Source organism: Mirounga leonina, unplaced genomic scaffold (assembly GCF_011800145.1).
Source record: "Mirounga leonina isolate KUSES-001 unplaced genomic scaffold, KU_Mleo_1.0 Mir_104, whole genome shotgun sequence".
NCBI lineage: Eukaryota > Metazoa > Chordata > Mammalia > Carnivora > Phocidae > Mirounga > Mirounga leonina.
In genome coordinates, this window is record NW_023270231.1 from 20,907,723 (window position 1) to 20,926,378 (window position 18,656).

Consider the following 18,656-nt stretch of genomic DNA (forward strand, 5'->3'; position numbering starts at 1 on the left):
TCCCCGGAGCGCAGAGCCCAGCCCTGTGGGGGAACAGAGCGGTCCGCTGACCCACTCGCCTCCCCCGCCCCGGGGGCATGTGTCCTGTCGGCCCACTCTGTACCTCAGATCTACACCGCCCCCTACAACGACCCCTCAATTTTGAGTAACTGGAAGAGGTATATAATTGAAAAAGACACAATTGTGTCATCCTGGTTAGCAGTATTTGCTAAAACTTGGCCTGTGCTTGTGCTCTGGGCCTTACAGTAGCGTGAGATGGACACAGGAGAAATAGTGCTTAGGAGGGAAGAGAGATCAAGGGAGAGAGGTTGCCATAGCTCAGTGCCGTGGCCTGGATGCTCCCTCAGCCTCCGCTTTAGAACAGTGGCTTCTTTGGAGAAGCACTGACAGGTACACAGAAAACTGTTTAACTCCAGAGCCGAACCTGGGCAGGTGGACAAACCAGGAGTCCCCGGCCACAGGAACCAGGCCATCTGCCAGGGATGGGCTTCTCGGCCAGGGCTGGGAGCCTCCACGGGGGCCGCCCTTCCAGGAGGCACCTTTCCAAGAATGTCTGCATCAGGGCCCCTGCGGACTGCAGCCCCACCCCCACCCCGCTGTTCTCACCAGCTCCTGCCCCTCCCCCTCCCCTGTGGTCGAGCTTGGGCACTGACCACTCACAGGTGTTTCCTCCTTCAGTTTTGACCTGGACAGGAATCTGAAGCAAATCTGAAGGAAAGGAAGTATCCTGGGCATTAATTTCCTGCTTCATATCTAAGTTATGAGACAAGGGAGCAGGCCTCCATTTGTATGGGTGACCTCTCTCTCTCTCTCTCTCTCTCTCTCTCTCTCTTTTAAATAGAATTAACATCCCGCCCCAGAAGTAGAAGCTCTGCCAGCATTTCCATTAGAAACCTCATTTTTCAGGGTCTTTCCACTAAACCATAAAACTTTATACCTCATATTAAACAGATCCTAAAATGATCTTGTTCTGCTGTCAAGTTTTTTTTTTTTTAATATATGTATTAAGGAAAATGATCAATTAAAGGGGAAAAAAAATCAATCCTCTTATTTCCAGTTTGTATCATCAGACAATGTCTTTAAACCATCCTGCCCTGGAAAGGCACCTTTCATTAGGCTTGTCTCTACTTGGCGCAGTTACTTGGTAGGAGCTGGAAGGGCTTATATAAATCTGCATTTAAAATACTTAAAATCAATAATGAAATGCTTTGCATTAACATAATCCTGGGTAGCTCATGATATATTTATAGAATGAGCCAGTCAGTATTACCATGCCTGCTTCACAGAATTCGGAGAGCTGTCAGTTGGTGAGACAGATGTAAGATACCTCGTTTGTGGAAGGAAGGACGGACTGATGGAAGGAAGGGAGGGAGGGAGAAAGGAAGAAAGGCAGACATGAAAGCTGTCAGAGACATGGCCGCAGGGGGCCCAGGGAAGCTCAGCCTGCAGGACGGAGGCCCCCACACTTCTTCCCCACTCTCCGTAAAGCTGTGAGTTGGCTTACCTGGAGCAGCTCCCTGTTAAGTCTCCCTTCCATTCCGCTGACGGCAGCAGTGGACCTGCCATTCTGGTGAGCAAGTACTGGTTGATGACGTTACCCCCAGTACCGGCCCCAGTGGTTTTTTCTGTTTCTTGTTGATGGCGCAGGCATTCGTTACACTCATTCTAGATGACTTAAACCAGTGGTTTTCAAACTGTGCCGTGGGAAGCTGGAGGAGTGTCTTAGGGCCTCAGCAGTGGGCTCGGAGGATGGGAGGACCCGGAGTGTATGACCCCCACACCTATTCACGTCAGCCGGTTCTGCATTTACCATTTTGGTGTCTTAGGCTTCGGCACATGGTTCCATTTGAAAGCATCTGGAAGACTAGGGATGTAGGCTGAAGAGGTAGCAAGCTGGTGACTTGTTGGGCCACTATGGTTTTTAAAACACAACAAGAACGTGAACATTTTCGACCGGGAAGTCGCCGTCTGGCTTTGCGTGGGTGCCAGCCACTCCTGAGGTCTCGCTCCAGCCCAGGTACCTGATTTCTGGAGGCATCGGGGCTCACCACTGACTGTGTCCCAGCGAGACAGGAAAGTCAGGGATAGCACTGCTACAGAAAAGACACTGCCGATCTCAAGTTCTCATTTTAACTATTCGGTGTGTTTCTCTTGCCTACCCAAAGCTCTGAGCAAAGCTCTGGATGTGTGCAGGGCACAGTTTGGTCCTCGTTCATGAGAAGGTGCCACCGCAGGAAAGAATGGCCAAGTGGTAGATTGCAACTGAGTGGGTGAAGTCAGGAGCCTGGATAATTAGAAAATCATAGCATGTTAGAGCTGGAGACAGACCTCAGAGATCGCCCTGCCAGCCCTTCATCAATAGGGTCAGTAGAGCCCAGAGCAGAGACATGCCTTGCTCCATATAGTCTCTTAAGTGACGGCGCCCAGCCCCGCACATGGGTCTCTTCATTGGCCATCCACTGCTAGTTTCTCTCCCCACCGGGCCACCTCTGCCCTGAGTAACGAAGAACCGATGATCTGACCATGCTCCCAGGCTTGTCTCCTGTAGAACTGTGTTGATTAATCCTTTGGCCTCTTTGCAACGTAGGAGACCACTCAGGGGATGAAAACATCACTCAGATGCTCAAGCGCGCTCACGACTGCCGGAAGACAGCTGAGAACGCGGCCAAGGCCCTGCTCATGAAGCTGGACGGCAGCTGCGGGGGTGCCTTTGCCGTGGCCGGCTGCAGCGTGCAGCCCTGGGAGAGCCTGTCCTCCAACAGCCACACCAGGTAATTCCCGGCCCTCCTGCCACCAGACGGACGTGTGTCCGCGTGTGGTCTGTTCACCAGGTTTGACATGTGGTGACCCAGCTCTCAGAGACTGTGAGGCTTGGATGAGGACAGCGTTGTCCCTGTGCTTGCAGCCTGCTCTGTCCGGGGAGTCGGGGGATCAGCATGGAGAGCTGGGAAGGGCCTTCCGTGGCCAGTGTGGGAACCACAGCCCAGAGAGAAGGGGACGTTGGCTCAAGAAGGTGGAACCTGAAGATGGAGCCCGAATCTCCCTTTCTGTCTGGTGCTCTCTCCCCCACTTTGTTCTGTTCGCCATTTCTTCATAGTTTTTGATTTCTGAGAGTATTTGGGGTAGCGTGAGGCTCATTTGCTGCAAACGGTCCCTAAGTACCCACGACCCACACCGCATCCTATTTCCAGGCTGCATTCTCTGCCCCCTTCTCCTCAGGCCTCTGTCCTTTGTAAGCTTTTCTTGGGCAATAGCCTCCTCTTTTCCCATCTCTTTTGCTCTGCAGAGTGATACCAAATTCATAGCAGGTACTCAGCAGACACTCAGTGATGAACCTGAGTTCAGGTTCTGTGTCTGTGAATCTAGAAAACTGCAGTGGGTACGTGAAAAAGATGGGGAGGAAAGCAGTGAAGACCTGGCTAAGCATAATTTGCTGAAGCCGTTGGATTCTTGCAGAAGTGGGGAGAGGATCAGAATGAAGCCTCTGCTAGCCATCTTCTCATGTCTTACCACCAAAGCCCTAAAACCATGAATGCCTTCCCTTTACATATCAGTTCTCGGTCTAGAAAGTACTTTGTTACAGATTTTCATATGGTAGCCAAATCACAAAAGACGGGAAGGGTGATTTACCCCATTCGCACAGGTGAGAAAGCCTCAGCTCCGAGATCTGTAAGGGACTTGGCTAAATAAGGTCTCACCGCTGATAGAGGGGAATCAGGACTGAGCTCCAGCACTTTGGCACCAAGCTTATTATTCTTGCCACTACAACAGGTTGGATATCATGACGTTAAAAAACAGCGCTCACTTGCAGATCAAGTGCCAAGAACCACATAAGGCTAGATGGAATCTCAAGAGCCAAAGGAGAAATACTCATGTTTCCTCGGTGCCTGAAAGCAACTTAACATTGCCATCTCTCTCTGAACCGGCAGGACCCAGCCATCTGCCTGAGTGCCCCCATTTACCTGCCCTGGACCCGGGGCCTCAGGAGGGGGGCCGTTCCCAGTAACGGAGTTGGCCAGGTGCCCACAAACTCAAGGGAGTTAGTTGCTTTTGACTCCAGCGCACCAATCGTCTTATTCAGTGAAACAGAGATTATAATTTATTTTTTTCTTAAAACCACATTCTTCTGCTTAACACAGAAAGCAGATGCTCTTCTTAATGACTTTCCCAGATGTGTATGATCTGTAATTTCCTTGTTCGTTTAGAGTAGAAACGTAGTCCTCGTGTTGTCACTGATACTGTTCTATTGAGTTAGTGAACATGAGAAGCAAGTTGACGGGGAATATATGCTGTTTCAGTAGCTTCTAAGGAGCGTGTTACACATCTTTTGCTCACACCTCCCCACCTCCAAAATAATTTTGTTTTAATCCAAATCAGAGATAAATTTGGAGTCTGTCAAAAGTAAGAACTCTCCCCATCCTTTTAGGGAAGATCCTGGTTTTGAACGCTTGTTAGAAATATCTTAATGTATAGGTGAGCCTTGATTCTGAGACAGCTTTCTTAGAGAAATTTCATTTTTGGTGATATATCAACGCAGGTTGAGATCAGTTCAGGACATGGTCTTTCTTTTTAAGGATGATCTCACAAAAGAATGGCCCTTGAACTGATTTCAGTCTCAAATGGGTCTTCCATCAAAGTACCAGGACTTTAGTTCAGATTTCGCTCCGTTGTCCTTAAAAATTCATTTTCACCCTCCCACCCAAGTGCGAGCAGCCAGGGTGGGCACGAAAGCGCCCCACACAGGCCGTTTGTGTGACACACCACATTCTTTGGTCCTGACACAACCAATCTACTTGAAGTGACATGTGGGCTCTGAGAAAACGTCCCAAACCACCAACCCTTTTCATAATTACAATGACTAATTTTGTGTGTAAATCTTGCCATTCCAGCTCAGACATCCCCCCATGTCAAGTTTAGGGGAGAAAGGGAGTTTTCTGTGTCGGAGCTGTACATGGCTTCATAGCCCCCTTTCCTCCCACTGTCACCAGCTGGTGCAGAGAATCCTAATCAGAGTCCACTGGTCCTCAAGGTCTCAGGAAAGGAACGCCGAGTGTCAGGTCTCCAGATGCCTTTCTGGCAGCGGACGAACGGCCCCTGATGACAGGAGGGTCGTGGTTTGGGAAAGGAGCAGTGGCAGAGCAGTTCCCAGCAAGGAGAATAAAAATGGTAGCCAGCCTATCAGCTGACTGTTGGCAGGAGCCCAGAGACGCTGCTGTTTCGCTTTTGAAAAATTCAACCATAGCCTCATCAGGAGTTACCGTTGTCTTAAAGGACAGAGGGACTAGGTAATGTTGATGGCCTGGATAGCTTTATCAGCCTCTCACAACAGAGAGGCCAGTGGACTAAATTGTTGAGGTGGGAATAGGGAATCCTTAATCAAGCCCACCCTTCCTGTCCAGCATCACAATTTCCGTTCATTCCATGGAAGCACAGTCATCGATCTAAATCTACAGAAGGACATGTGGCCCAGACAGAATAAGCCTCAGCGGGTCTGCTCTAGTGGAGCCTAGAGTTGCATCCCTCCCGTCCCACCGTTGGGTCGGGATCATGGTGAGCCGTGGGAGTCCGGTGGTAGCAGCCTCGCAGGTGAGCCGCCGGGCACCTTCCGGGTGTCCGGGTTCCGCCTGGCTGACCATTCACCCCCAAAGTGGAATAAGGGCAGTGGAACTCAGGATGCCCACCTTTCACCTTCTAAGCTCGTCTTCTTAGGTGAAGGCTCACTGGAGCAGAAAGGAGGGTGATGACAGTGGAACCCTGTCCTTTGAAGGGATGGATGGGATTAGAATGGCCGGCCATTAGGAGAGGCCGGGGCCACCACCATCAGCAAGCTTCGGGGAGTGAGAGACCAGATCTGGCTGTTGTAACTGTAATCTTCACGTCCCTCTGAAGAAGGGAGTTGCTTTCTCCTCCCAAGTGTCGGGAGAGTCCATCCAAAGTCCTTGGGATTCATGCTTAGAAGCGCTAGTAGATTCTAAAGTCCACCTCAGACACATTCCCCAACATGACAGCATGGTGCTCAGGCCTGCTGCTCAAATGTCCTTGTCATTTATCTTTTAGGCTCTGTGAAAACTAGGTAGAGAGCTGAAATGCCTTTTTTTTTTTTTTTAAGATTTTATTTATTTATTTGACACAGAGAGACACAGCGAGAGAGGGAACACCAGCAGGGGGAGGGGGAGAGGGAGAAGCAGGCTCCCTGCAGAGCAGGGAGCCCAATGTGGGACTTGATCCCAGGACCCTGGGATCATGACCTGAGCCGAAGGCAGTCGCCTAACCGACTGAGCCACCCAGGCTCCCAATGCCTTTTTTTTTTTTTTTAATACTACCTGATTTCAGAAGAATTACATGATCTTTTTTTTTTAAGATTTTATTTATTTATTTGACAGAGAGAGAGAGCATGAGCAGGGGGAGAGGCAGAGGGAGAAGCAGGCTCCCCACTGAGCAGGGAGCCCGACGCGGGGCTCGATCCCAGGACCCCGCGATCATGACCTGAGCTGAAGGCAGATGCTTAACCAACTGCACCACCCAGGCGCCCCAGAATTAAGTGATCATTTTCAAACCAGATAATTAAAATCCAAGCATTATATCAAATTCTCCATTGGGAGGACCCTCACTGGAAAGGACACTGCAAACAGTTTGGGGTATATTTCCACAGATTTACCTGTCCATTTTTTCCTTTGTTAAGACCCTTGGCTGACCCTTTCTTTCCCACGTGGCATTCGTATCTGTCATAGCTGCGCACTCCCATTGGGTGGCAGTCCATCGTGTATTCAAGCAGCTTCCTCTTACTGGACGTTTCTCCCCACCTTTTCACTATTAACCGTTAGAGCTGCCGTCCTTGACCACACACCGGTCCCTCTTGTGCAATTTCTATGGGAAACTCAAAGAAACCGAATTTGCTGGCCCCAAAATGATTGTTTCCAATATCAAATAGTCCTCCGTACATGATCAAGTTATTCTCCTCTTCCTCCACACCCTTGCTAAAACTGGGTAGTGTAGATTTTTTCGATTTGGCTGATCTCTGGACAAAAAATACCCTTAATACTTTGCTTTCTACCTCCTAATTGTTGATATCTTGGTATGTTACCAGTGACTGAATGAGGAAAAGGTTAATGTTTGGTTGAGAGAGGTCTCATTTCCAACACTATTATAAGGACACCTTTAAAAATGGCTGTGGAAATAGAATCTGTTTCTCATTTTGACTTTCAGCTAAGTTCTTGGGAGCTTTCTGGAACCAGGCAGGTTTTGAGGACTTCAGTTATCTGGCAACAGGTTTTCCCTGTATTTTGTTAGATAATTTTTCTTCATATAACCTCCACTTCTCCTCCTAGAGAATTCTGATAACCATCCGAGAGAATATAGACCTAAAAGGTTAGGATTATGTTTAGGTGTTTTTAGTCCTTAGTGACAATTGTCAGACGAGGTGAGGAGGTACCCACAGCCAACACTCCAAGATGCAGGCAGATGATAAGACCCACCTTCTGCTTGGAGGAATGGGGCCATTTAGGAGTGGCTGACCCCCTCCTTCAAGTAAATGTAAAATGCTCAGCAAAACAGAAGGCCAGCCTGATGGCATTTTCCTTCTGAAAATGAGCTGCCCCTTGGTGGAAATGAGATCTTAATGGGGGCCAGATAAGACATTGATAAAAACTCAGAGGAAAACCCATCTCTGGTTTTTGTGGCAAAGAAATGAAATGCCATTCTAGCTTTTTGCCATGACAAGATGAGGAGGCTGCAGAGAAATGGATTTTTCTTCTGAAAAGCAGGATGGGGAGTTGTCTTGAGGATGAGGCTGGGACACAAAGAAGGGGGACAGAAGACCAGATACTTGAAACCCACAGCTGCTTAACTAAACCTGAGTCCGTGTGCCGCTGTGGCCAGGGCAGGTGGAAGGGTTCGGTGTCCCAGGCGGCCAGCACTCCCCCTCCACCCCCCTGGCTGCAGGCCACCCCACGTGCAGTGTGCCAGAAGATTCCTGGCACCTCATGGACGCGGAGCAAAGCCAGCAGGAGGGGGCTCCAGCAGAGCATCCGGGAAAGGAGAAACCCACATGACCTGGCCCAGCTTACTGAAAAAACAGAGCTGACTGCAAAGACGGGCTGTTCCACCATTCTGGGGTGGGCTGGGGCTCTCCACCTGCAGCCCTCCCCGAAATCGCTCTCAGAGAACAGGCCTCCCACCCTGGAGACGAGGAGTAACCGGTCCAGGTGGACAGTGATTCATTCCCCCTTGACAGCTGAGACCATCCAGCATTCCAAGCTGGGAGAGCTAATGGATGACCTACCCCGGGCCCCACAGCCAGTGGCAGGCCCTCGGGAGACCGGCAGCGCCTTTGTCGGCTGCAGGAGGCAGAGGAGAGGCCAGAGGCTTCCCTGCCTTTCACACCGTCACAATCCTATTCCACAGTGGAACATTAAGGCACAAAGCAGAATTGTAATTAACCTCCCTGATCCGCTCCCCGCCGGCTTCCCAGAAGGGAGGGAGGGAAGCCACAGGGGCTTCGGGGGATGCAGTGCGTAGCTGGAAATCAAACTTCGCCCTGGTAAGAGCATTTTAGAGTGCTGAGCGTCCCACAAGGGTCCATCTGGGGAGCAACATCTTTTTTCTTTTTTGAAAACTATACCCATGGTAGAGACAGTGAGATAAAGGCCTCCCCCCACCCCTGGCCAGGTATCAGGGCTCAGACCTTCAGGGGTCTAGGACACCCCAAAGCCTGTCAGCCTCTGCCCACCTGTGTTGGTGTTTCCTAGAACATTATAGGTGGTTTCTCTAGTCCCGTTGAGCACTTGCTGTATTGCTTCTCCCTCAGCCCGGGTATTCTGCATGACCTGCTAGGTGGTTGTCATACCTAGAGGGAGCTCCTGAGACTGTGCAGGGAGGTGCTGGGAAGGGCACACGTGTTTCTCCAACTCCCCCAGAACGAGTGCTGCACTAGCCGGCCCTGCCCACTTCGGGACCCATCGTCTCCCTTCCAACAGCCTGGTGAGAGGGGAATTATTCGGATTCCCACTTTACTGCAGCCTGGGAACGTTGGGTCATTTACTCTGGACCATAAAGCTAGGCAGTGGCAGAGGAAGAACATTTACTCAGGTCTGTCTGGTGTTAGAGGTGTGCTCATAATCACTGGCACTTGCCAGATCAGCCCAAGAGTGTATGGCCTCTCCCTAGAGAATTTGGGGAGGGGGAGGAATCCCGTTACCCCACAGGCTACCTACCATGCAAATGCCCACCTGTCTTATGGGGTAGACCAGTTGTTCTCAAACCTGGCTGTGCCTCAGAATGATGGGGAGGGTACATTAAAATGCAGATTGCTGGGCCCCACTCCCAGAGTCCCCCATTCTAGAGGTCTTGGGAGTGGGCCTGGGAATGTGCATTCTTCACAAGTTCCCAGGCGGTGCTGCTACAACTAGCCCAGCAACGACTCTCTGACAGCCACTGGGGTATACCAGTCCTGCTAAATGGAAGTCTGCCCAAATAGTATCATTTTAGTGCCTGCAGAATAATTACAGAACTCTAGCTTCTAGTGCTCTTCGAATTTTGAAATTTAAGTGAAAGAGAACAAAGGGTACTTTGAAAGTGTTCTATTTCTTTAAAAAAAAAAAAAAAAGTAGTCCAAAGAAAATATAAAACTCATCTGGGTGGTAGGTACGTGGGTATTGGTTCATCTCTGTGTTTTTCTATACGTTTAAAATTTTTCAAAATAATTTTCAACGTAAGGAAGGACGGGAATTGTAAAGTGAGCCTCGGGTCTGGAGCCCCAGCTCCCCCGGAAAGGATTTCATACCTGAAGCCCCCTCCCGGCTCACTGGAAGAGAGGTGTTGGTGCTGCCCCGCGCCACGCGGTGGGACACGCGCTCCTGCGAGCGCAGCCCCATTCTCAGCCCTGTGGCATGCTGTGCCAGCGAATGCCACGCTGCGGTTGGCTTTCGTCTTGCTCATTTGTCTGTGGGACATTGAGACATCTGTCCCTCCATGTCCATGTTGACGGTCCACGGAGGTGAGCGCTGAGTCCTACTTGAATGGTTTTGTTCCAGGCGTGCCTACCGCCCCCACCGCCCTCCCACCCCTCGGCTGGGGGAGGGCAGTGCTTTACTGCAGAGCACAGAGATGCTGAGGGAGGGACCTTGTTCCAGAGAAGTCCCCCGAGTTCAGAAGTCCCACCGGCCTCCCCAGCGCCCTCTGCTGGGGCTACTGTTAGCTTGTTCGCTTCACCTGAGCTGCTTCGTTTCTTTATGAAATTGGCACCTCAAGTATTCCAACCAGAGGGTGTTGCTGCTTCTCCCTTCTCGTCCTTTTTAAAATGCAGCCTGAGAAAACATGGGGATGGTGATTGATCATCATAACTGTATCCTCCTTCCTGCACTCCCAGCTTCCACCATCTCTTCCCGGGATTGTCGCGATAGCCCAGAATGGGTCTCCCTACCTCTGCCCTTGCCTCCCTGCATCTCCTCAGCCCAGTAGCCAGAGGGAGCCTATCAAGATGTAAGGCAGATCACATCACCCCTGTTACAAACCCTCCAGTGGCTTCCATTCTAATTCTAGAGAAAAAGACACAACCCTTATAAAACCTGACATGACCTGGCTCCCTGCCCCCCCCCCCCCCCCACCTCTCCCCTCTCCCTCAACTGACTCTAACTCAGCCACAGTCTCATTCGTGCTGGCCACGCTTACTGCCTCAGGGCCTTTGCATTTGCTGTGTCCTCTGCCTGGATCACTCTTCCTCCAAATATCCACACAGCTCCCTTTCTCATATCCTGTGGGTCTACTTTATCCTTATGTCTACTTTATGAAACTTTTCATGCAGGCCCTCCCTACAACTCTGTTGCACAAAATAATCCCATCTTCTCTTTGTGCTCCCCATAACTGCTTCATTTTTCTCTGCTGTACTTCTCACTGTCTGATATACTGTGTATTTTATTTGTTTGTCTCCCCTATTAGAATGAGTTCCATGAGAGCAGAGATTTTTCTAGGGCCTGGAAGAGTACCTCATAGTGGCCCTCCAGTATCACTTAATTGAATGATAACTACATTAATTGAGTGCTTATTGCGTGCTAGGCACTGTTCTAAACACTACATTTCAACTTTACAGATGAGAAAGTAGGCCCAGGGAGGTTGAGTCATGCTACCTGTAAATCTACCAAGTGGCAAAGATGCTTGGGTTACAGATCAAGGTAGCACCTCTGTATTAGGGTTCTCCAGAGAAACAGGACCAACAGGGGTAGAGGTGGTGGTATGTATATATAGGAAAAGAGTGACTAATTTTAAGGAATTGGCTCATACAGTTATGGGGACTGGCAAGTCCTAAATCTGTAGGGCAGGCACACTGGCTGGAGACCCAAGGAAGGCTTGATGTAGCAGTCTTGAATCTGAAGGCTGTCCGGAGGCAGAATTTCTTTCTTGGGGGACCTCAGTCTTTTCTCTTAAGGCTTTCAACTGATTGGACGAGACCCACTTACATCATGGAAGGTAGTCTGCTTTACTCAGCATCTGATTTAAGTGTTAATCACATCTCAGGGCACCTTGGTGGCTCAGTCGCTTGAGCATCCGACTCTTGATTTTGGCTCAGGTCATGATCTCAGGGTCCTGGGATCAAGCCCTGTGTCAGGCTTCTTGCTCAGCAGGGAGACTGCTGGAGATTCTCTCTCCCTCTCCCTCTGTCCCTCCCCCAACACTCACTCACTCATGCTCTCTTAAATAAATAAATGTTAATTACAGCTTTAAAAAAAATACCTTCACAATGACATCTAGGTGGGTGTTTGACCGAGCACCTAGGCACTGTAGCCCAGCCCCCGTTGCCACATGAAATGAACAGTCAGAACCTGAAAGGAGATGATGTATGTTGGCCAGGCTGATCTTGCTCCCTTCCCTTGCAAGATACATCCTGCCTGTCCTGATGGGGTGAAGAGGGTGGGGTGGGAGAGCAGCCCCAAAGAGTCTGTGGTGCTCAGGAACTTGCAGTGCTAGTGGGACTTCTCTGACTCGAAGATCACCCAAGCCCTGGGATGTCTTCTTCCGGTGCACGGTCAGCTGAGTGGTGGAGCTCCAGCTCACCCCCTCTCCTCACCCTTGTGTCCACAGAAGCCCTGTCTTCTAGGTAATGCATCACACGCAAGAGTGGAATGGTCCTTGGTCACACCTAGGTTATGGGGCAATTGCATCTGCTGAGTTGGGGTCCCGGGCCTGTTACGCCTGTTCCAGGGTGAGGTGAGGAGGGCAGGCCTGGGCCTCCAGCAGCCAGCAGCCTGTGGAGACCACTCGTTGCTCCTGGCCCAGCTTCTAGCAATGGGAGTCTTGGGAGGGTGGGGCTGAGGAATGAGAAGACAGTGGCCCAAGTCCAGGTGTACCAGTGTCCAGCCTCATGACCCGGCAAGCCGCCTAATGTCTCTGAGCCTCCGTCACCAAATCTGTAATGAGATGATAATGCCAACCTGGCCTGTTTTGATGAGAGTTCAATGGGCCCTTGCTTGTTTTTGTGCCATCTTTCCAAGGCCGGAGCCTTGAGGGCTATGTCAAGTGTTGGTGGGTCCAGTGTAGGTCCAGAGAAACTAGATCCACACCAGCCTCAACTGCTTGAGGACTGACAGGGTGCAGTGGGCCTCATTCTGAGCCAGTGGGGGCAGCCTGCCCACTGCTGGAAAAAGTCAGCGCCCTCTTAAGAGCCGGAGCCTCAAGTTTTCCTGCGGTGCTCACCCTTGCATGGTGGCCTGGGTAATACAGAAACCTTCAGGGACCGCCAGTTCTCAGGGTTCATCCTAAGTGCTCCTCAGGTGTGGCAGTTGTCACCATTCAGCACGGGCCTCCCAGGGCCCCATGGGCAGACCTGAGTCCCTCTGGTGGACAGTATGCTCAGCCGTGACGCAGGAGGAATGGCGGGGGGCGGGGTGGGGGGGTGTCCTGCTTTCGAGGTTGTCACAGTAGCAGTACACGTGGGGGGGCTTATTGCATGGTACCCCCTCCCCCTCTTCCACCACACCCTCCAGCTCCTGCCCCGAGGGGACGTGTGTTTGCACAAGCGAATAGGTTCACGTACACACACGTATCAGTACATCACACCATAGGTGTTTCGTTCTCCAACTTTGTTCCTTAACATATCCCTTTTTGTAAGTCTGGCCCACATGTAGCCTATTTTTTAATCAAATACTACTTTTGTCCTATTTCTCCACTTAAAATAGTTCCACTGTGTCGTAAATTACTACTGTGATGTCCATATAACTTCCCCCCTTTTGGAATGTACCATAATTAACTACACCCTCTGTGCCACAAAACGTCTTTGTATCTTGTTGCCTCTGTGGGATTATTTCCTTAGAATTCATTTTTAGGGTCCACATGTTGTGTTAAAGGAGGTAATAAGTATTTCTGTTATTCTTCAGACTGATTTCTCTCCTCGAAGGTGGTATCAGTGCCCCATGGCAGGAAGAATGCCTTTCTCTTTTGGCGGGGGGGGGGGGGGGGGGGGGGGGGGGATTCCCGTGGGCCGCTGTTGGAGAGACGGGGTGTGGGAAGGAGTCAGGGACAGGACCCGCTCACAGTGGCTGGGACCGCGAGAGGGTTTCTCTGTCTCCTCAGCACAACTAGCTCCACAGCCAGCAGCTGTGACACGGAGTTCACCAAAGAAGACGAGCAGCGGCTGAAGGATTACATCCAGCAGCTCCGGAATGACAGGGCGGCAGTCAAGTTGACCATGCTGGAGCTGGAGAGCATCCACATCGACCCGCTCAGCTACGACGTGAAGCCCCGCGGGGACAGCCAGCGGCTGGATCTGGAAAACGCCGTGCTGATGCAGGAGCTGATGGCCATGAAGGTAGCGTGGGGATGGGGCCCGACGCAGCCCGGGGCCCGTGCGCTGCCGTGTCCTCACCGGGAGACGGGAGAAGGCCCTCTGACAGCAGGTCAGCGATGATGACCAGTCGACCCCGTCTGGGTTCAGTCACCTGCTGGAGGACAGCCAGAGCCTCATTTGTAGGCAGGACTAGTTTCAGTGTGTCCGGGGTCCCTGGGGCTGGGCATGACCCCAGAGGGGTGTCTCAGCTCCGCTCTGGAACACCTCATTCTCCATGAGAAGCCAGATCAGATCCCTAGAGGCGGGAGCAGCCCCTGTCCCCGGAAAAGGACCTCTCCTCTCTAGGAGCTTAAAGTGCTTCTGGGGTGGATGCTGATGTTAATGGGGAGTAGGGGAGGACGGGGCGCGGACAGGTGCAGCACTGGGACCGGAGCCCCGGTGTCCTGACGCCCTTTTCCCTGCCGTGGGGGTCCTGACACCCTCCAGGGAAGTTGGCCAGTGCCCTTTCACATCCGTGTTTCCTGATGAGATTTTGTGCTCACCGGCCGGCGGGCTGAATTCTCTGGTGGCATCTGGAAACTTGGGGAGGGGGGAGCTTTCTTGGACAGGTAGTGCCCGTCATCGGGGAGTGGTTACACTGCCGTCCCTTCCGCAGGACGCACTTTGCACGGCTCTGGCCAGGGGCGCCAAGCACGGGGCCTTCCCCTGCCGAGTGCTTTCTCAGAAGACAGCAATACCTGCTCTGGGTTCCCAGCTCCCGCTGAGAGCTCCCCAGACCCTTGGAATTTCCTGAGCTTTGTTATGCTAATGAGGCCACTCCTGGTTGGGGGGGCTGAAACCAGCACTGGGGCTGTCCCTGGAAGAATGGAGCCTGTGATTATAGGGTCGGACTTTGAGGCCCTTGACTTCCAGGGAGGGGAGGAGGGCTACAGATTGAGTTCCCTGTGTGGCCAGTGATTTTCTCCACCATGCCCAGTCATGAAACCCCAGTAAGTTCCCTGGGCACCAAGGCTCAGGAAAGATCTGCATGCAGCGCTCTTCCAGGGACCCCCGTGTGCACTCCCTGTGATAAAACCCTAATCCTAAGTACAGTGCACTCCTGAGCTGAGGGAGTCGTTGATCCGAGTGGGTTGTGCATGCCCCTGAGTTAGTGAGAAGTGCAAGTGGCCTGGGGCCCCCCCCCCCCCGCCGCCAGTACTCGTGGCTGGTGTTGGAAGTGAAGGCAGGCTTGGAGGACTGTCCTTACCTGTGGGGTCTGCGAGAACCCAGCAAGTTCAGGCCAGAGTATGTTGGATTGTGTGCACCCAGCTGGAGTGGAAACAGAGTAACCACTCGCCAGGAGCATGGTCCTGCAGGGCTGTGACCAGCTCTTAGCAGGCCTTGGGCAGAGGTGGGCACTTGTAAGGCCTGTTCCTGCAGGTCCGGGCCCCCTAACATAGGGAGTAGGAGCTGGGAGTCATGTCCCCAAGCCTGCTCTCCAAACTCCACTCTCCTGTGCACAAAGGCCTGATTTGCACAGCCTTGGATTCTGCAGTGTCTCTAGACCCTAGGTGTTGAGACAGGAGAGGCTCTCAGGGACAGAAGCCAGCTTAGGAACCAGAGGCAGGTCCGTTGAGCCGGGTGGTCGAGGAAGTGCTGAATCAATAGCTCATAAGTGGTGTCTCCTGTTGGAACCAGCACTGTCCCTGCAAGAGAGCAGGCCCCCCTCTCCTTAACTCACCTCTGGAAAGAGGAGCCGCCATCATGGTCAATCCAACACGCTCGGGTCACTTGGTCAATGTGTCCCTGTCCTTGGCGACTGCTCAATCTTGAGTCTGGCTGAATCCTGGGAAGACTTTGGGCAGTGACAGCAGATTAGGAATCAGCCCTTTGCTTCCAAGCTGTTTTATCATGTCCCACTCACCCAGCTCTGACCCTGACTTCTGTCCCCTCTGGGGAATCCTCACGCAGCCTTGGCTGATTTCTCCTCTCATGGCCCATGAGCCAGGCATTGGGTCCATCATCACAGTGCCTTTTTTCCCCAGTCAGGAGACCTGTTTGTGGGCCTTTGCGCCCTGCAGCATGAGCTGGGAGGCTGCCCTTTCGTTATGTGTACCATCATCATGTTTCATTTGGCCAAAGACTAAGGATTTCCTTTTTATAGTCAAGCCAGCATGTGTGATAAATTCTGGGTTACTCTGGCCAGGAAAGACATTTTTGGTGTAATAAAATATTCCCTTTGCTATTGAAAATAAAATGTGTATATATCATAGAAATTGTCTAAAAGAGCAGAAATGGGGCATCCGGGTGGGTCAGTCCGTTAAGCTTCCAACTTTTGATTTTGGCTCGGGTCATGATCATCTCAGGGTTGTGAGATCAAGCCCTGCATCGGGCTCTGTGCTGGGCATGGAGGCTGCTTAAGATTCTCTCTCTCCCTCTCCCCTCCTCCTCCTCCTTCTCCTCTCTCTCTCTGTCTCTCTCAAAATAAATAAAATTAAAAAAATAAAAGAACAGAAATTACAAAAAGCTGGGAGAGAAATAACCCATAATATGAGCCAGAGGCAGCCATTGCTGGTGTTCTGGCTTCGGTTCCTTCCTGTGAGGTTTCTGAAGGATAAACATCAGAGTCCTGGGTGCCTGGGTGGCTCAGTTGGTTAGGCGACTGCCTTTGGCTCAGGTCATGATCCTGGAGTCCCTGGATCGAGTCCCGCATCGGGCTCCCTGCTCGGCAGGGAGTCTGCTTCTCCCTCTGACCCTCCTCCCTCTCATGCTTTCTCTCTCTCATTCAATAAATAAATAAAATCTTTAAAAAAAGAAACAAAACACAAAAAACATCAGAGTCCTCTCCCTTCCCTACACAGTGTGCTCACGGGGATGTGCGCGCCCATTCCAAAACCACAAGGAGCAGGTTATATTGGATTTCACCATTTCATTCTAGGATACAGTTGCTGAGAAACTCAAGTTTTCTGGGTTTTTCCCTTCTTGTACATGATCTTTAGTAAACACCTTTTCATTTCTTGGTTCCTTTTTAAAGCCACTCTTCTTTTTTGAATATCCTATCCTTCCATTAGGACCCTTCTTCCTCTCTTCATTTTAAATATTTATTTTCTAGTGTTTCACCTGTTATCTCTGGTTCTCGTAAGTGCTGATTCTGTCTCACATGATTTGTTTTCCATTTTCTCTTTGTGTGGGTTGAGGGGAGGGTGTGCATACCAGCTCATCTTCGGTGGGGATTGTGTATTCTACGGAGTCTTGTGGGTCCTGGGTTGTAGATGTCCCTACAGAGTGGTTCTGTGCATGGATCTGTTGGGACCCGTGGGCTTCAGAGGTTTAGGGCTAGTTTCTGTTACATTCTTGGCTTGGATTCCTGTTTCACATCTACATATGACAAGTATGTGGCTCTGATTCCTCAAAAGAGGCTTTCACTTTTCCCACCCAGACCCTGAGGGATAAGTTTCCTCACCACATCTCCAAAAAGGAAATCTTCTAGTCTTTTACTCTAGGCAGTACTTTTTTTTTTTTTTTAATATTTTATTTATTTATTTGACAGAGAGAGTGAGAGCACAAGCCAGGAGACAGAGGGAGAAGCAGGTTCCTCGCTGAGCGGGGAGCCCGACATGGGACTCGATCCCAGGACCCTGGGATCATGACCTGAGCCCAAGGCAGACGCTTAACCAACTGAGCCACTCAGGCGCCCCTCTAGGCAGTACTTTGAGAGTCCTGGCTCATGTAGGGGGTCTCTGTTCCAGCTCTCTGCCCTGCCCTCAGCACAGGTGCCAGAAGCCCAGGTCCTGGGGCCTCCATATTGGTCTGAAACCTCTGTTGGCCTGTATCATGGCCACCTTCCCTTTCTTCTTGGGCAGAGTTCTTTTCATTTCTGGCACCCATGGATTCATCTCTCCTTCTTTTAAGCTTGCGTTTATGTTTGTTCTGGGTGTGACTGGCCCCATTAGCTCAGTGTGCAGTGTTGCCAGAACCTTCAGAATCCTGCTTCTGATGGCAAAAGATGAGAAGGCTTCAGCTGTGGGGTGCCAAGGGAGGATTGAATATGTGGGTTGGGGCCATGGAAAATGGAGAAGGAAATGGGAATCGGAAGGGAGCTAGTCAGACCCAGCCTTGTGTGGACGACCCTCCTTCACAACCTCTTTGACTGATGGAGCATGGCCGACGCATGCCAGAAACCTGGTTTCCAACAGAGACAGGTGTGCCCATTGAGCGGGGGCCCGGAGTGGTGGGGGTGTGTGTGTTCCAGTTGTTCGAAAGGTTCTTCTTACAGTGAACCAAAATCTGCTTGCCTGTAACTCCCCTTCATTTATCTCCGTCCCGGTCCATAGAGTGACAAAGCCAATGGCTTTGTCCACACATCAGTCCTTCAGATGGCGGAGACAGCTGGCTTGTCTCCTCCCGGTCATCTTGTCCAGGCTGTGAAGGGGTAAGTCCACCGCCCTCGTCACTGGCCTGCTTTCCCACGCCCGGGCCTGCTCCCACAGCGTGGATCCCTTGCACCCTCTGTGCTCCGCAGGAGGAGATGGCCGAGCTGAAGGCCCAGCTCTACCTCCTGGAGAAGGAGAAGAAGGCCCTGGAGCTGAAGCTGAGCACGCGGGAGGCCCAAGAGCAGGCCTACCTGGTGCACATCGAGCACCTGAAGTCCGAGGTGGAGGAACAGAAGGAGCAGTGCACGCGGTCCCTGAGCTCCACCAGCAGCGGCGGCAAGGACAAGCCCGGCAAGGTAGGAGCAGGGCTGCGGGCACCCCCCAGCCCCAGCCTTACCGCCCACCTAGTCTCCACCACCCCCTCCCTGCCCCACAGCCTTAGTTTCCTTATTTGCATGGGAACTGCAAGCCTTTCCAGAGATCTTAAAGAAGGTAACATTTTGAGAGCAAAGAAACCAAATCCACTT

The 18,656-nt window shown here is 51.5% G+C and overlaps 1 protein-coding gene across 2 annotated transcripts in view; it reads left to right on the forward strand.

The window, feature by feature from the left end:
• Positions 1 to 18,656, forward strand: part of MCC (MCC regulator of WNT signaling pathway) — a 396,253-nt gene that overhangs the window by 356,796 nt on the left and 20,801 nt on the right. For both annotated transcript variants that reach the window (XM_035015375.1, XM_035015386.1), the window contains 3 exons: positions 2,588 to 2,771; positions 13,564 to 13,798; positions 18,279 to 18,485. In XM_035015375.1, coding sequence (XP_034871266.1) covers positions 2,588 to 2,771; positions 13,564 to 13,798; positions 18,279 to 18,485 — 626 coding nt within the window. The remainder of the gene's footprint in view (positions 1 to 2,587; positions 2,772 to 13,563; positions 13,799 to 18,278; positions 18,486 to 18,656) is intronic.